Source organism: Melanostigma gelatinosum (assembly GCF_949748355.1).
Source record: "Melanostigma gelatinosum genome assembly, chromosome: 23".
In the NCBI taxonomy this organism is placed as follows: Eukaryota; Metazoa; Chordata; class Actinopteri; order Perciformes; family Zoarcidae; genus Melanostigma; species Melanostigma gelatinosum.
The window spans coordinates 908502-923501 of record NC_136656.1 but is presented as its reverse complement, the minus strand read 5'-3'; the positions used below and the strand labels follow the sequence as shown (position 1 = coordinate 923501).

The following is a 15000-nucleotide window of genomic DNA, read 5'->3' as shown; positions in this document are numbered from 1 at the left end:
CAGTACTGCACCTACGGATGAGCATGGTCGACCACAGGTAACGTCCAATAGAATATCAGTGGCCAAGCTGGAAGAGCTCCTGATACACCAATATAACCAGGACTTCTCAGAGTTGGCCTACAATGAAAAACAAGAACACTCATTTGAAGATAAGAAATTCCTACAAGTGATGAACAACTCGGTCAAAAGGAAAGAAGGCCACTACGAAATACGACTTCCGTTCCGCCAGGATGACATCAGCCTGCCGAACAACAGGAAAATGGCGGAACAAAGAGTATTAAATATTGCCCGCAGATTCCAGAAAGATGAAGCCTTTCGGAAAGACTATAATGGCTTCATGAGTGATGTCTTGAGGAAAGGACATGCAGAAAGAGTGCCAGAGGAACAGCTCCCTCGGAAAGATGGAAGACTGTGGTACATCCCTCACCATGGTGTCTACCACAAAAGGAAAAAGACAATCCGGGTGGTGTTCGACTGTACCTCCTCATTCCAAGGAACTTCGCTGAATCATGAGCTGCTACAGGGTCCTGACCTTACGAACACCTTGCTGGGTGTACTCCTCAGATTCCGACAGGAGCCAGTAGCAGTGATGGGGGACATCGAAGGAATGTTCCATCAAGTAAGAATACCTAAACATGATGTGGACTTCCTCAGATTCCTGTGGTGGCCAGACGGCGACACCAACCAACCGCTAGCAGAGTACCGGATGACGGTGCATCTCTTTGGAGCGGTCTCATCCCCGAGCTGCGCCAATTTCGCACTGAAGCGGACAGCCGATGATAATGAAGGAAAGTGTAGTGCTGAAGTTCTCAACACCATTCGTCACAACTTCTACGTAGACGACTGCCTCAAATCTGTCCGAAGCGAGAGCCAGGCGATCTGTCTGGTATAAGAGCTCAGATCAGTATGCACCACAGGTGGATTTAGACTCACCAAATGGGCCAGTAACAGTCGAGCAGTCCTTACCTCTGTTCCAGCTGAAGAGAGGGCAAAAGAGGTCAAAGATCTAGACCTCGACAAAGACAAACTGCCCATAGAAAGGGCTCTTGGCATGCGATGGGACATTGAGTCAGACACGTTCTTCTTCTCGATCACCCCGAAACAACAATCGGTCACCCGCAGAAGCATTTTGTCTGTGTTGAACTCGGTATACGATCCTCTTGGGTTCATAGCACCAGTCATGCTGACAGGGAAAGGAATACTGCAGGACCTGTGCAAGCTGAATTGTGGATGGGATGAATCGATACCAACTACTTACACAGAGAGATGGAAGGAGTGGCTTAAAGATCTTAACCTGATTTCCAGTCTAAGAATCAAGAGATGCTTTAAGCCACCAGATTTTGAAGTTACTAGAGCACAGATGCACCACTTCTGCGATGCAAGTGAAAGAGGTTACGGGACAGTCAGCTATTTGAAGCTGACCAGTAACAACGGACTACCTCACATGGTGTTTGTGATCGGGAAGGCAAGAGTTGCACCTTTAAAGGTGGTGACAATCCCAAGACTGGAGCTTGCCAGTGCAGTCCTCGCTGCTCGGATGGACAGGATGTTAAGGAGAGAGCTCGAGTCAACCCTCGGAGACTCAGTTTTCTGGACCGACAGCACCGCCGTATTAAAATATATCCAAAATGACGCCAGAAGGTTTCAGACCTACGTGGCTAACAGAGTGACCACTATTCGGGATCTGACACACAAAGGCCAATGGCACCACATAAAGACTGGACTCAACCCTGCAGACAATGCATGAAGAGGCATGAAAGCTGAGAAGTTCCTTCAAGAAGGACACTGGCTGAGGGGTCCAAATTTTCTGATGCAACCGGAAACAGACTGGCCAGTGATCCGGGTACCACCCACACTGTCAGACGGTGACCCGGAGGTCAGGAAGGTGGCTGGAGCTTTCACTCCAAGTGCACTGCAGATTCAAAGTCCACTGACTCGTCTTATTGAGCACTTCTCATCATGGGACAAATTGATTCGATCATCAGCCTGGCTCTTAAAATTCAAAGAACGTCTGAGACAATTGAACCTAAAAAAGAAAAAACGAGTGACTCGGACCCACCTAGGTCACGGCTGTCTGTGGAGGATTTAGGCAAGGCCGAACAATCACTTGTGTCCTACGTTCAACAACAATCCTTCCAAGATGAGGTGACCTCTCTACAAAAGGGCTTACCCATAAAGAAAAACAGTAGGATCTACAGACTAGATCCCATCCTCCAACAGGGAATCCTGAGAGTTGGCGGCAGACTAAGCAAGCTGGCAATGCCAGAGGAAACCAAACATCCTGCCATTCTGCCCAAGGACAATCACCTGTCAAAGATACTGCTACACCACACACACGCCTCAATGGGTCATTGTGGAAGAAATCAAATGATCGCAAAACTCAGAACAAAATACTGGATCCTTAGAGCAAATTCCGCTGCGAGAAGGATAACACGGGATTGTGTACTCTGCAGGAGATGGCATGGCACCGCAATGACACAAAAGATGTCCGACCTACCTCTTCACAGGATAACACCTGACTTGCCACCCTTTACCCATACGGGACTGGACTACTTTGGCCCCATAGAAGTCAAGCGTGGCCGCAGCAAAGTAAAAAGATATGGAGCCTTGTCTACGTGCCTCGCATGCAGAGCCGTACACCTGGAGATGGCCTACTCAATGGATACAGACTCCTGCATTTCTGCACTCCGACGTTTTATCTGCAGACGAGGCCAAGTGAAGGAGATTGTTTCTGACAACGGCACAAATTTCGTTGGGACAGAACGAGAGCTTTGCGAAGCATTTACCCACCTTGACCTCAGCAAAATCCAGCATTCGATGCACGCTGTAGGTATCAAATGGACATTCAATCCACCCTATGGTCCTCATCATGGAGGTGTATGGGAGCGGCTCATCCGGATAATCAAAAAGATTCTCCACTCCATCACAAGGGAACAGACCCTGGATGACGAAAGTCTCCAAACAGCTCTATGCGAAGTAGAGGCAATCATGAATGACCGGCCCATCACAGTCCTATCTCAGGATGTGAAAGATCCAGAACCCCTGACACCCAACCACCTGCTTCAAATGAAGCGAATGCCGACTCTTCCACCTGGACTCTTTGACAAAAGTGACACCCATTCCAGAAGAAGATGGAAACAGACCCAATATATAGCTGATCTCTTCTGGAAACGCTGGACACGAGAGTACCTCCCATTGCTACAGGAGAGGCAGAAATGGAATGAAACTAAAAGGAATCTAAAGCATGGAGACATAGTGCTGATCATTGATGAGAGCTCACCACGCAACTCCTGGCCCATGGGCAGAATCACGGAAATCTTCCCCGACAAAAAAGGACATGTACGTCGAGTCAAGATCAGGACACAAAATGGCACCTTGGAAAGGCCCATCACAAAGCTGTGCCTTCTACAGAACATGACCTGATGAGACAAGTCCCTTTGCCCTTTTTCGTATTTGACACCTGAAGAGACTTTAGTTGAACCTTTTCTCTCTTTTTTCTTCTCCTTTTCTCAAGAACTTTTTTTTCGTTGAACCTTTTGATGAGATGGCATGTTGTCTGTGTACCGACATTAAAACTATCACAACAGGTGGACAGGAGAGGCAACAGCCCAAAAAGAGGTTTTCCAACAATTGAAAAAGATCCACAAATAATCCCAAAATGTCCACGAAGAGAACAATTGATGCAGAGGGAAGAAAATGTAATGAAAGATGTGAAAGTGAACACATGTTTGTGCTTCAAGGAGAACAACGGGTCTGTCTTCTGTGTTATGAGGCGTGTCGGTGATGAAGGATACAATTCACGTCGGCATTTTGACACCAAACACGGAGCTAAATTTAGCCTCCGAGAAAAACATCAAACTGTCCAATAATTAAAAGGCAGACTGCAATCACAGCAGAATATATTGACACAGCTACAGCCCAGTGCATGCTGAAGGTATGTGAGCAGAGCTCCGACCAGATACAGACTTTTACAAATGTCAGTTTGTGAAGAAACACCATCGCAGACGAGTTGATGAACTAGCAGCAATCTAACAACACAGCAGCTAAGAGACGAGCAGGTACTTGTGTTTGTAATGAACTGTTGATGAAAGCACAGACAACACGGATACATCATCTATCATGTTCATCAGACCTGACTCTCAGTGAGCAGCTCTTGGATGTAGCTGCATGCACAGGACGACGACAGGGAGGAACATTAGTGATGCAGAGAGGTGAACAAACAGCTTTGAACAACGTTAATGTCAGAACTTGTGTTTGATATTTGTCTGTTATTTTCTTTAATAGTTTGATCTTTGATAGAGTAATGTGGGTTTCTGAACCCTCAATTAAAATGATTTATGTTATAACAACAGAAATGTGTTTAAATATCTTTTTTCATTGATATAACTGCATGTACAATATGTTTACACTTGAATAAACAATCATCAAATGCAGAGAGAGTTATTTAACAATATGTTAGTGAGAAGTTAGTGATACAGTCTTACAGTTACAACCGGCCCTTTGAGGACCGTGATGCTGATGTGGCCCAGAGTGAGATGAGTTCGACAGCCCTGGTTCAGACCATCAGTTTAGAGGAGAACCTCCTCCTGAGACGGAGCTGAGTCTAAAACAGCTGCGTTGGCCGGGAATCGAACCCGGGTCAACTGCTTGGAAGGCAGCTATGCTAACCACTATACCACCAACGCTCACATCTACACATCTGGATCTCTGTGATTGATTTCCTCTCTCTCTCTTTCTCTCTGTTCCTGTCTCTCTCTCTCTCTGTTCCTGTCTCTCTCTCTCTCTCTGTTCCTGTCTCTCTCTCTCTCTCTCTGTTCCTGTCTCTCTCTCTCTCTCTCTTTCTCTCTCTGTTCCTCTTTTGGATTCGGTGTGTGTGTGTGTGTGTGACCTGCAGCAGTCGGTGCAGTCGCTGGTTTTCTGAGCTGAGGTTGTGAATCAGTCCGTCGTGCTCCTCCACTTCCTGCTGCAATGCATGCTGGTCCTTGTCCCGGGCCTGCCGGGTGATGTCCAGAGCTTTCTGCAGCTCCTGGACTTCCTGCTGGAGCTCTGCTGCTCGCTCTATGAACACACACACACACACACACCTCACTGCTGCATCTGTCCCTGACGGGTCTCAGAGGGTGCGTTTGATATATGTACCTGTGAGCTCGGAGGCCCGGGTGGAGTCTCTCTGGCTCAGAGTCAGCTGGTACTGAAGCTCCACCCGCTGAGCTTCTCCTCGCTCCACCGAGGACCTGAGGCGGGTCAGCTGGGTCTGGAGCCGGGTCACCTGAGGAGAGACAGGTACTGTACTACATCTCAGAGGTACATGTGTACTTTATACTGTACTACAACTAGAGGTACATGGTGTACTTTATACTGTACTACATCTCAGAGGTACATGTTGTACTTTATACTGTACTACATCTCAGAGGTACATGTGTACTGTATACTGTACTACATCTCAGAGGTACATGTCGTACTTTATACTGTACTACATCTCAGAGGTACATGTGTACTTTATACTGTACTACATCTCAGAGGTACATGTTGTACTTTATACTGTACTACATCTCAGAGGTACATGTTGTACTTTATACTGTACTACATCTCAGAGGTACATGTGTACTTTATACTGTACTACATCTCAGAGGTACATGTTGTACTTTATACTGTACTACAACTAGAGGTACATGGTGTACATGGTGAGAGGAACACAGAGAGAAAGAGAGAGAGAGCAAATCAATCACAGAGATCCAGATGTGTAGATGTGAGCGTTGGTGGTATAGTGGTTAGCATAGCTGCCTTCCAAGCAGTTGACCCGGGTTCGATTCCCGGCCAACGCAGCTGTTTTAGACTCAGCTCCGTCTCAGGAGGAGGTTCTCCTCTAAACTGATGGTCTGAACCAGGGCTGTCGAACTCATCTCACTCTGGGCCACATCAGCATCACGGTCCTCAAAGGGCCGGTTGTAACTGTAAGACTGTAACTAACTTCTCACTAACATATTGTTCAATAACTCTCTCTGCATTTGATTATTGTTTATTCAAGTGTAAACATATTGTACATGCAGTTATATCAATGAAAAAAGATATTTAAACACATTTCTGTTATTATAACATAAATCATTTTAATTGAGGGTTCAGAAACCCACATGACTCTATCAAAGATCAAACTATTAAAGAAAATAACAAAGACAAATATCAAACACAAGTTCTGACATTAACTTTGTTCAAAGCTGTTTGTTCACCTCTCTGCATCACTAATGTTCCTCCCTGTCGTCGTCCTGTGCATGCAGCTACATCCAAGAGCTGCTCACTGAGAGTCAGGTCTGATGAACATGATAGATGATGTATCCGTGTTGTCTGTGCTTTATATATATATATATATATATATATATATACATGTTCTCTCACCTCCTGGTTGTGGCTGGTTGTCAGCTCCAGTCTGTCTTTCTCCAGCTGATGGACTCTCCTCCTCAGCCTCCCCGACCGGTCGCCTCCTTCACCTCCTTCTGACGCCGCCCTCCTGCTCCTCCCCTCCCTCTCCCCCCTCCGATCTCCTCCTCTGTCTCTTCTGTCCCTCCATCGTCCCTTCTTCTCTCTCTCCTCATCTTCCTCTCTACTTCCTGTCTCTCCTGTCTGCTTCTCCTTCTGTTGCATGGTGGTGATGACGTATTTTAACCTGGACGAGAGAGACAAGAGACAGAGAGAGAGACAGACAAGAGACAAGAGACAAGAGACAGAGAGAGAGATAGACAGACAGACAAGAGACAAGAGACAGAGAGATAGACAGACAAGAGACAAGAGACAGAGAGAGAGAGAGATAGACAGACAGACAAGAGACAAGAGACAGAGAGAGAGAGAGAGAGATAGACAGACAAGAGACAAGAGACAGAGAGAGAGAGAGATAGACAGACAGACAAGAGACAAGAGACAGAGAGAGACAAGAGACAAGAGAGAGAGACAAGAGACAAGAGACAGAGCGAGAGATAGACAGACAGACAAGAGACAGAGAGAGACAAGAGACAAGAGAGAGAGACAAGAGACAAGAGACAGAGCGAGAGATAGACAGACAGACAGACAAGAGACAAGAGACAGAGAGAGACAAGAGACAAGAGAGAGAGACAAGAGACAGAACGAGAGATAGACAGACAGACAAGAGACAGAGAGAGACAAGAGACAGAGAGAGAGACAGAAACAGACAGAGAGAGAGAGACAAGAGACAGAGACAGACAAGAGACAAGAGACAGAGAGAGACAAGAGACAGAGACAGAGATAGACAGACAGACAAGAGACAGAGAGAGACAAGAGACAAGAGAGAGACAAGAGACAGAGAGAGAGACAGAAACAGACAGAGAGAGAGACAGACAAGAGACAACAGACAGAGATAGACAAGAGACAAGAGACAGAGACAGAGAGAGAGATAGACAGACAAGAGACAAGAGACAAGAGAGAGAGATAGACAGACAGACAAGAGACAAGAGACAGAGAGAGACAAGAGACAAGAGAGAGAGACAAGAGACAAGAGACAGAGAGAGCGATAGACAGACAGACAAGAGACAAGAGACAGAGAGAGAGAGACAGAGAGACAGAAACAAACAGAGAGAGAGAGACAAGAGACAGACAGACAGACAAGAGACAGAGAGAGACAAGAGACAAGAGAGAGAGACAAGAGACAAGAGAGAGACAATAGACAAGAGACAGAGACAGAAACAGACAGAGAGAGAGAGACAAGAGACAGACAGAGAGAGAGACAGAGAGAGAGATGTGTGTGTAATAATTGTAGTAATAGTAATAATTGTAGTATAAGTAAAGTCACTGTGTACTTCTCTATCTCTTCCTCGGAGCTCCTGGTGGAGGTGACCCCGGCTCTCTGCTGACTCCCCCGAGGCTCCGCTCCATCGTCCCCCCTCTCCCCGGCTCTCTGCCCGCTCTCCCCGGCTCTCTGCCCGCTCTCCCCGGCTCTCTGCCCTCTCTCCCCGGCTCTCTCCCCGGCTCTCTTCCCGCTCTCCGCGGCTCTTCTCCGGCCGGTCTGTGGTTTCCTCCGCTCCGCTGGTTCCGTCTGCATGCTCCTCCGCCGGGATGACTTTAACCACCCTGAGGGCGTGTTTCAGCTCCATCATCACGGACACACAACATCGTCTCTGAAGCCGGTTGCTTGGCTGATGTTTTGTTGTCAACCCGTGAAAACCGACCTCCGTTCACTAATCTATCTCTTACATATTCACCATAACATCACCAGAGTTACGTAACGTTCACAACAAGGAGTGAGACGGTTTACAAATCAACCGGATCTACTTTACAATTCGGCATCAGGGAAAAATACCAAAGATGGCGGATTTTCTCATAATTTGAAGTTGTATTAAATGTTTCTGTCAACAACAAACAGCTGTGTTTACACATATAAAGTGCTAATTTAAACATTTAAAAATGTTGGTGGATCTACTGTAAGCCGAACTAACAAGGAGACCGTGACGATTCACTGGACGTTATAACTGTGTTTATAACTTCTCTATAAGCTTGTTTGTCAACAATTTAATCTTAAATTATATCATTTAGTGAATGGAGTTACGTTTCCATGGCTCACACAACACAAACAAAGACCCGTTTAACGGTTAATATTCTAACCTTACATTTTATTATAATCATAATTAAGTCGGAGGAAGTCTACACTACACATCGTATTCATAACATTAATAAGAAAAGCCTGAAGCAGCTCGGAGTGAACTGTTAGAAACACTTACAGCGACATTTGTCCAGAAACTGTTTGAATCTGACGCCATCTTTAGCGTCTGTTCGTCATATCCGCATTCACTCCCGATTGGCTGGATGACCGGCCAATGGCGACCGCCCATTTCAACACGTCACATATTTATTTATTTATTTGAGGTAATAATAAGTTTAATTATAAAAATACGTATGGATTTAAAAAACCTTAAATATAAAATATTTTTTGAAATTATCTTTTGTATAAAAACTCTAAATTTACAAATAAAATAATGAATTAAATATTCTAATTTAAAGAAAATCGAATTAAATACGATTAAACAGGTTTATTGACAAGTACAGTATTAGGAGTGTACCTTGGTGACAATAAACACAGTACGATGAAAAAAAGATTTAAAAAAGAACAGTAATAGCCAAAAAACATAATTTAAAAAAACATTAAAATAAAATAATTTCTAAGAATATGCTCAATATATATGTGTTTTTAAAACAAAGAGTTGTACAGTATTTATTTATGTATGAATTGCCAGTGTTTTATTGCGACATTAGAGTTGCAGTACTGTAACGTGCCGTAGAGGGCAGTGTGGTCTGCTTTCACTGGTGACGCTACCATTTATTTCAGCGTAGAAGAAGAAAGAAAAGCAAAACAACATGGCGGCGCCCGCAGAACACGTTGAACCCGAATCAACAGAGACAGACCCTCCAGAAACGGACAAAACAGAAGAAACAAAGACCACCAGAGACCCAGAAACCTCAGACTCGGAGCCTGCAGACCAGGACCCAGACGAGGATGAGGACGAGGACGAGCCGAAGATCCGAGACACCCCGGAGGACATCCGGCTGGAGGCGATCGCCAACACTGTGGCCCTCCACCCCAGCCGGGACATCCTGGTGTGCGGGGACGTGGACGGGGACATCTACGCCTACTCGTACTCGTGCACGGAGGGCGAGAACCGGGAGCTGTGGTCCTCCGGGCACCACATGAAGTCCTGCCGCCAGGTGCGCTTCTCCGAGGACGGGCTGAAGCTCTACAGCGTCTCCAGAGACAAGGCCGTCCACATGCTGGACGCGGAGCGGGGACAGCTGGTGACGAGGATCCGGGGGGCCCACGGGGCCCCCATCAACAGTCTGCTGCTGGTGGACGAGAACATCCTGGCGACCGGAGACGACGGGGGAACCCTGAAGGTCCGAAACCCAGACTGGTCTTAATGGTCCAGACTCATAGCTGTAGAAGCCCATTAGTGGCAGTAAAAGAACAAAAATAAGATGAAAACAGAATTATTATGAGATCAAATGTCAGAATAATGAGATAAAACACAATGAGATGAGTTTAAATTGTGTTTTTTGTGCTTCCTTATTGATAGAAGATGGTCCGTCGTGGTCTCTTGATGGTCTCAGCTCGTCTTGGTGTTTAACTGTACACAAATACTCTCTCGTAGTATTGTGTTTGTCTCAGCGGGTCTTTATATACTGTCAATGAGTCATGATTCAAACTGACTTGCAGTGTTTTTAGCAAATGTTTTAGCCCCAAAATGTAACTTTTTATTGATTTGTGGTTGTCTCTGTGAAGGTGTGGGATATGAGGAAGGGGACGGACATCATGGATCTGAAACAGCACGAGGATTACATCAGTGACATCGCCGTGGACCAGGCCAAGAGGATCCTCCTCACGACCAGGTGGTTCTCACCTCACGACCACGGCGGATCAAATCCAACCAGCGCCGCCAATTCATCAGATGTTTCTGATGAAATATCACAAGTTTAAGCCAAGTTCTGATGCTTTTTCTGAGCGAAGCGTTCGTCACACATGAGGTGTTCAAGGACAGTCGGAAAGATGAAAACCGTGACAACAGTGACGTGTTTTTAGCTTCTGGCTGTGATGAACCGTGTAGTTTTGGCGACCGTTTAACGAAAACATTCTTGAGGGTTTTGTGGTTCGGAGGGTCTCTGATTTGATCTGCTGAAACCTCCCACAGCGGCGACGGCACCATGGCCGTCTTCAACATCAAGAGGCGGCGGTTCGAGCTGCTGTCGGAGTGCCAGAGCGGCGACCTGACCTCGGTGGCGCTGATGAAGCGGGGCAAGAAGGTGGTCTGCGGCTCCAGCGAGGGGACCATCTACATCTTCAACTGGAACGGCTTCGGGGCCACCAGCGACCGCTTCTCCATCAAGGCCGAGTCGGTGGAGTGCATCGCCCCCATCACCGACAGCATCGTGTGCACCGCCTCCATGGACGGGTACATCCGGTGAGTCGTCCGGCTTCACCCATGGGGGTCCACTCAGACTCCACGTCCAAGCTGGTTTGACGAGGGTCTAAGAGGATCCTTTAATGGTCCAAACTGGTCTTCTGATGGTCTGAGCTGGTCTTTAATGGATCCAGAGTCTAGACCACACTGGTCTCATGGTCCACGCTGATGTTCTGATGGTCTAAGATGCTTTAAAGTGGTCCCTACTGATCTTTCTGTGGTCTAAATTACAAGTTACTAACATGTTGTAATGTGTCCTTCCATCAGAGCCGTCAACCTCCTTCCCAACCGGGTCATCGGCTGCATCGGGCAGCACGTCGGCGAACCCATCGAGGAGCTCGCCAAGTCCTGGGACACCCGCTTCCTGGCCAGCAGCGCCCACGACCAGCTCATCAAGTTCTGGGACATTTCCAGTTTGCCCGGCACCAACGTCAACGAGTACCGCAAGAGGAAGAAGAAGGACGGACGCATGAAGTCCCTGTCCAAGAAAGCCCACGGGGAAAACGACTTCTTCTCGGGACTCGCAGAGGAGACGGAGAAGAAGGAAGACGTGGAGGAAGAGGAGGAAGAAGAGGAGGAAGACAGCGATAGCGATTAGAAAAGGAGTGGAGCAACATCTCGGCTGTTTGTCGGATTACGTGCCTCACAGCGTTTCTACTGTGGACGAGAAACACGGGAATGTTGGGACATGTTTATGTTTCCTCACAAACATGTGAAGTGATGAAGAGCGAATGTCCCAGAAGATCTTCATCCTCACTGACTGCTGATGCTCCAGATATCAGAACGAATGACGCTACAATGAAGTCGTAACTGAAGCGGTCGGGCATCGGGAAAAAGACAAATGTGTCCGTAACATAAAGTCATCATTTAAATCACAATCTTGTTTTTCTTTATTTATGTACAGCTGCTTGTGTTTGGAAAACATTCACAAATTGTCAAAAGAAAACTCCTCAAATCCAGAGGAGAGTAGTATTTGTACCAAAAGTACCTCTTAGTCTGCTGGGTAGGTTTGTGGAAAAACTGTATTTGTATTTACATTAAAAACGTGTTTTTTGTATATATTTGTGCAATTTGCTTTAATGGTCACGACATCATCGTTTTGTCAATATGAAGCTGTTTTGACACAAACGAGTAAATAGATGATATGAAGTTAGTTCTCATCTCGTGAGGAAAGAGCCTGAAGACCTTCAAATGAGGGAGTACAATAAATACACACAATTATACACCAGACAACTGTCTGGAAGATTATTAAAAAATAAACATTTCAATGAAGTACTTTTAAAAATCAGAGTACTTAAATGAATGTACTTATTTAAATATATCATGGAATAGGGCGCTAAATGTAATTCATTTTAATATTTGTTGCGTTCTGAACCCCCCCCCCCCCCCCCGCGTTAATGGTACAGTCCCAACGGCAGGCGGGAAAAGCGCCGCACCTCCCGTCACGTGACGTGCGCTGATCGCATCAATATGGCGGCGGAGAGTGGGCAGCTCGTAGCTTAGTAACAAGAAGCCTTTCCGTTAGACCGACGCGTTTATCTCGTGGTTCCACTTCGGTACGTTTCTTTTTCGGTAAGTACGAATCCTGCTGTCCCGTTAAAACATTTAAACTAGAGAGAAGAAGAAGAACGAAGACCTCCGGAGGGTTTGTTTTGGCGACTAGCTAGCTTAAAGTTAGCATTAGCGCTAGCACGCCTGGTATTTGTAAACAGTGAACACGCTGTTTAAAGGAGACTACTGAGTTTAGGGAACAGTTACTTTGAATATGAAGTCGAGGCCGTTGTGCTCGACTTCATGAGTTAAAGTATTAAATGTAAAGTCTACATGAAGTCTGTTCTCCTTCAGGTTGTTCCTCTGAGATCTGAAGCAGCAGAGATGGAGCAGAACAAGCAGGGAGACCTGGTGTTCGCCAAGATGAAGGGGTTCCCTTACTGGCCTGCTAGGGTGAGACACACACACACACACACACACACTGTGACAGTTAACATATAATAATAAAATATAATATCTATAATAACGTCTCTGTTCAGATCTGTAAGTCTGACACTGCAACCAAGAAGCGCGTCCCGGTCTACTTCTTCGGGACCCATCAGATGTATGTACACACAGTCCCCCCCCACCCCGTTGGTGACGCCGCCATGTTGCTTATTTAACTTCCCTTCTCTGCCCCCCCCCCCCCCCCCCCCCCCCCCCCCCCCCGCAGAGGTTCGGTCCTCGTGGAGAACGTTGTTCCCTTCGTTGGTAACAAGATGAAGTACGGCAGCGGCGTCCGCGGCAAAGGCTTCTCAGACGGCATGTGGGAGATCCAGAACACGCCGGGAGTCGGGAGTAAACTCAGAGTGAGTCCTCCTGATGCTGTGACCTGAGCTGCCGTTTATGGCATTGTTTACGTTTGTTTTATGTTTCTTTTTTGTGTTTTGTTTTATAATTAATTAACCGATTTTATTTGTGTTTAATGAACCTTTTTCTGTTCGGTTGTGTCCTCAGATACCAGCACAGACCAACACGCAAACCCCATCTAGAACTACACCTGCTAAACCGACTTCTGCCCCTAAAACTACACCTGCTAAACCGACTTCTGCCCCTAAAACTACACCTGCTAAACCGACTTCTGCCCCTAAAACTACACCTGCTAAACCGACTTCTGCCCCTAAAACTACACCTGCTAAACCGACTTCTGCCCCTAAAACTACACCTGCTAAACCGACTTCTGCCCCTAAAACTACACCTGCTAAACCGACTTCTGCCCCTAAAACTACACCTGCTAAACCGACTTCTTCTGATAAACCCTCTCCCGGTAAACCGGCTGCCGGTAGAACCCGAGTCTCGAGTAAACAGGAAACAGCTGCTTTGGCTCAAACTCCAACGAGAGCTGCGCTGAGATCTGCTCCGCAGAAAACGACCGACTCCAAACCGACTTCAGACGAGACTTGTGTCGCCACGAGGAGCAGCAGAAGATCAGCTGCTGGAGGAAGGAGTGAGGAAGAGGAGGAGGTGAGAGAGACTTTCATTGTTTTATCTGTTTGGATGATTGTGTGTGAAGGAGGTCGAGATTCAAACGAGTTCTCTGACCGACCGGTTTCATGTTCTCCGGGTTCTTTCAGGTTGATGCCGAGCAGCAAAAGGAGACGACACCTGCTGTGACCTCTCCAGGTAGATAACACACACATGCACACACACACACACACACACACACTGTTAATCAATCATCTTCAGGATCAATTCTATCGAGAGACTTAAATCTCTCCGGTGTTTGTTTTTCAGTGAGCAAGAAGCCGAAGTCTGTCCCGACACAAGTGTCGAAGAACGAGGGAGGACGGAGAGACGAGGAGGAAGAGAAGGAGGAAGAGGAGTCATCAGAGAGCCAAGGAGTCAAGAGGAAGAGGGACGAGAAGGACGAAGAGAAGGAAACAAATCAGGACGACGGTGAAGGAAAGAAAGAGGAGATGAAGACGTCTGTGAGGAAAGGAAAGAAAGAGGAGGAGAAGCAGGATGAAGGTGAGGAGGGAAAGAAAGAAGAGAGGAAGACATCAGAGGGAAGAGTGATGAAGACGAGGAGGGCAGAGAAGGAGGACGAGGCGAAGACGGAACAAGGTGGCAGCGAAGGAAAGGACAGGATGAGGTCGGAGAGGAAAGGAGCGAAAGAGGAGGAGAAACAGACGCAGGACGAAGGTGTGGCGGGAGGAAGAGGAGCAAAGACAAAAGAGAAGGAGGAAGAGGAGAAGTCATCAGAGAGCCAAGGAGTCAAGAGGAAGAGGGAAGAGAAGGAAACGAATCAGGACAACAGGAAAGGAAAGGAAGAGGAGGAGAAACCGAAGAAGACAAAGCCGGATGAAGGTGAGGAGGGAAAGAAAGAAGAGAGGAAGACATCAGAGGGAAGAGTGATGAAGACGAGGAGAGCAGAGGACGAGGGGAAGACGGAACAAGGTGGCAGCAAAGGAAAGGAGGAGAGGACGAGGAGTGAGACGAGGTCGGAGAGCGAGGGAAGAAAAATAACGAGAGAAAAGGAAGAGCTGAAAACTGAGAGCAAAGAGAAGGAGGCGCAGGA

The 15000-nt window shown here is 46.8% G+C and overlaps 3 protein-coding genes across 3 annotated transcripts in view; 2 read left to right on the top strand and 1 right to left on the bottom strand.

Moving 5' to 3' along the window:
- Window positions 1-8047, bottom strand: part of ccdc171 (coiled-coil domain containing 171) — a gene marked incomplete at its 5' end in the record, with an annotated part of 19995 nt that extends 11948 nt beyond the window's left edge. Inside the window, 4 exons of the mRNA XM_079295810.1 lie at window positions 4889-5058; window positions 5140-5269; window positions 6394-6661; window positions 7806-8047. Of these exons, the coding sequence (XP_079151936.1) occupies window positions 4889-5058; window positions 5140-5269; window positions 6394-6661; window positions 7806-8047 (810 nt within the window). The remainder of the gene's footprint in view (window positions 1-4888; window positions 5059-5139; window positions 5270-6393; window positions 6662-7805) is intronic.
- Window positions 8048-9352: 1305 nt separating this feature from the next.
- wdr55 (WD repeat domain 55) lies at window positions 9353-12009 on the top strand. The gene is made up of 4 exons (XM_079295607.1): window positions 9353-9891; window positions 10277-10383; window positions 10683-10952; window positions 11220-12009. Exons 1-4 carry the CDS (start codon window positions 9358-9360, stop codon window positions 11548-11550), a joined length of 1242 nt encoding a protein of 413 aa, XP_079151733.1. The 5' UTR covers window positions 9353-9357; the 3' UTR covers window positions 11551-12009.
- A 401-nt stretch (window positions 12010-12410) lies between these two features.
- The window catches only part of LOC306796738 (uncharacterized protein), a gene marked incomplete at its 3' end in the record, with an annotated part of 2965 nt that continues 375 nt past the window's right edge, over window positions 12411-15000 (top strand). The window contains exons 1-7 of the mRNA XM_079295809.1: window positions 12411-12524; window positions 12798-12896; window positions 12983-13047; window positions 13156-13291; window positions 13440-13946; window positions 14057-14105; window positions 14217-14994. Of these exons, the coding sequence (XP_079151935.1) occupies window positions 12828-12896; window positions 12983-13047; window positions 13156-13291; window positions 13440-13946; window positions 14057-14105; window positions 14217-14994 (1604 nt within the window). The 5' untranslated portion in view covers window positions 12411-12524; window positions 12798-12827. The remainder of the gene's footprint in view (window positions 12525-12797; window positions 12897-12982; window positions 13048-13155; window positions 13292-13439; window positions 13947-14056; window positions 14106-14216; window positions 14995-15000) is intronic.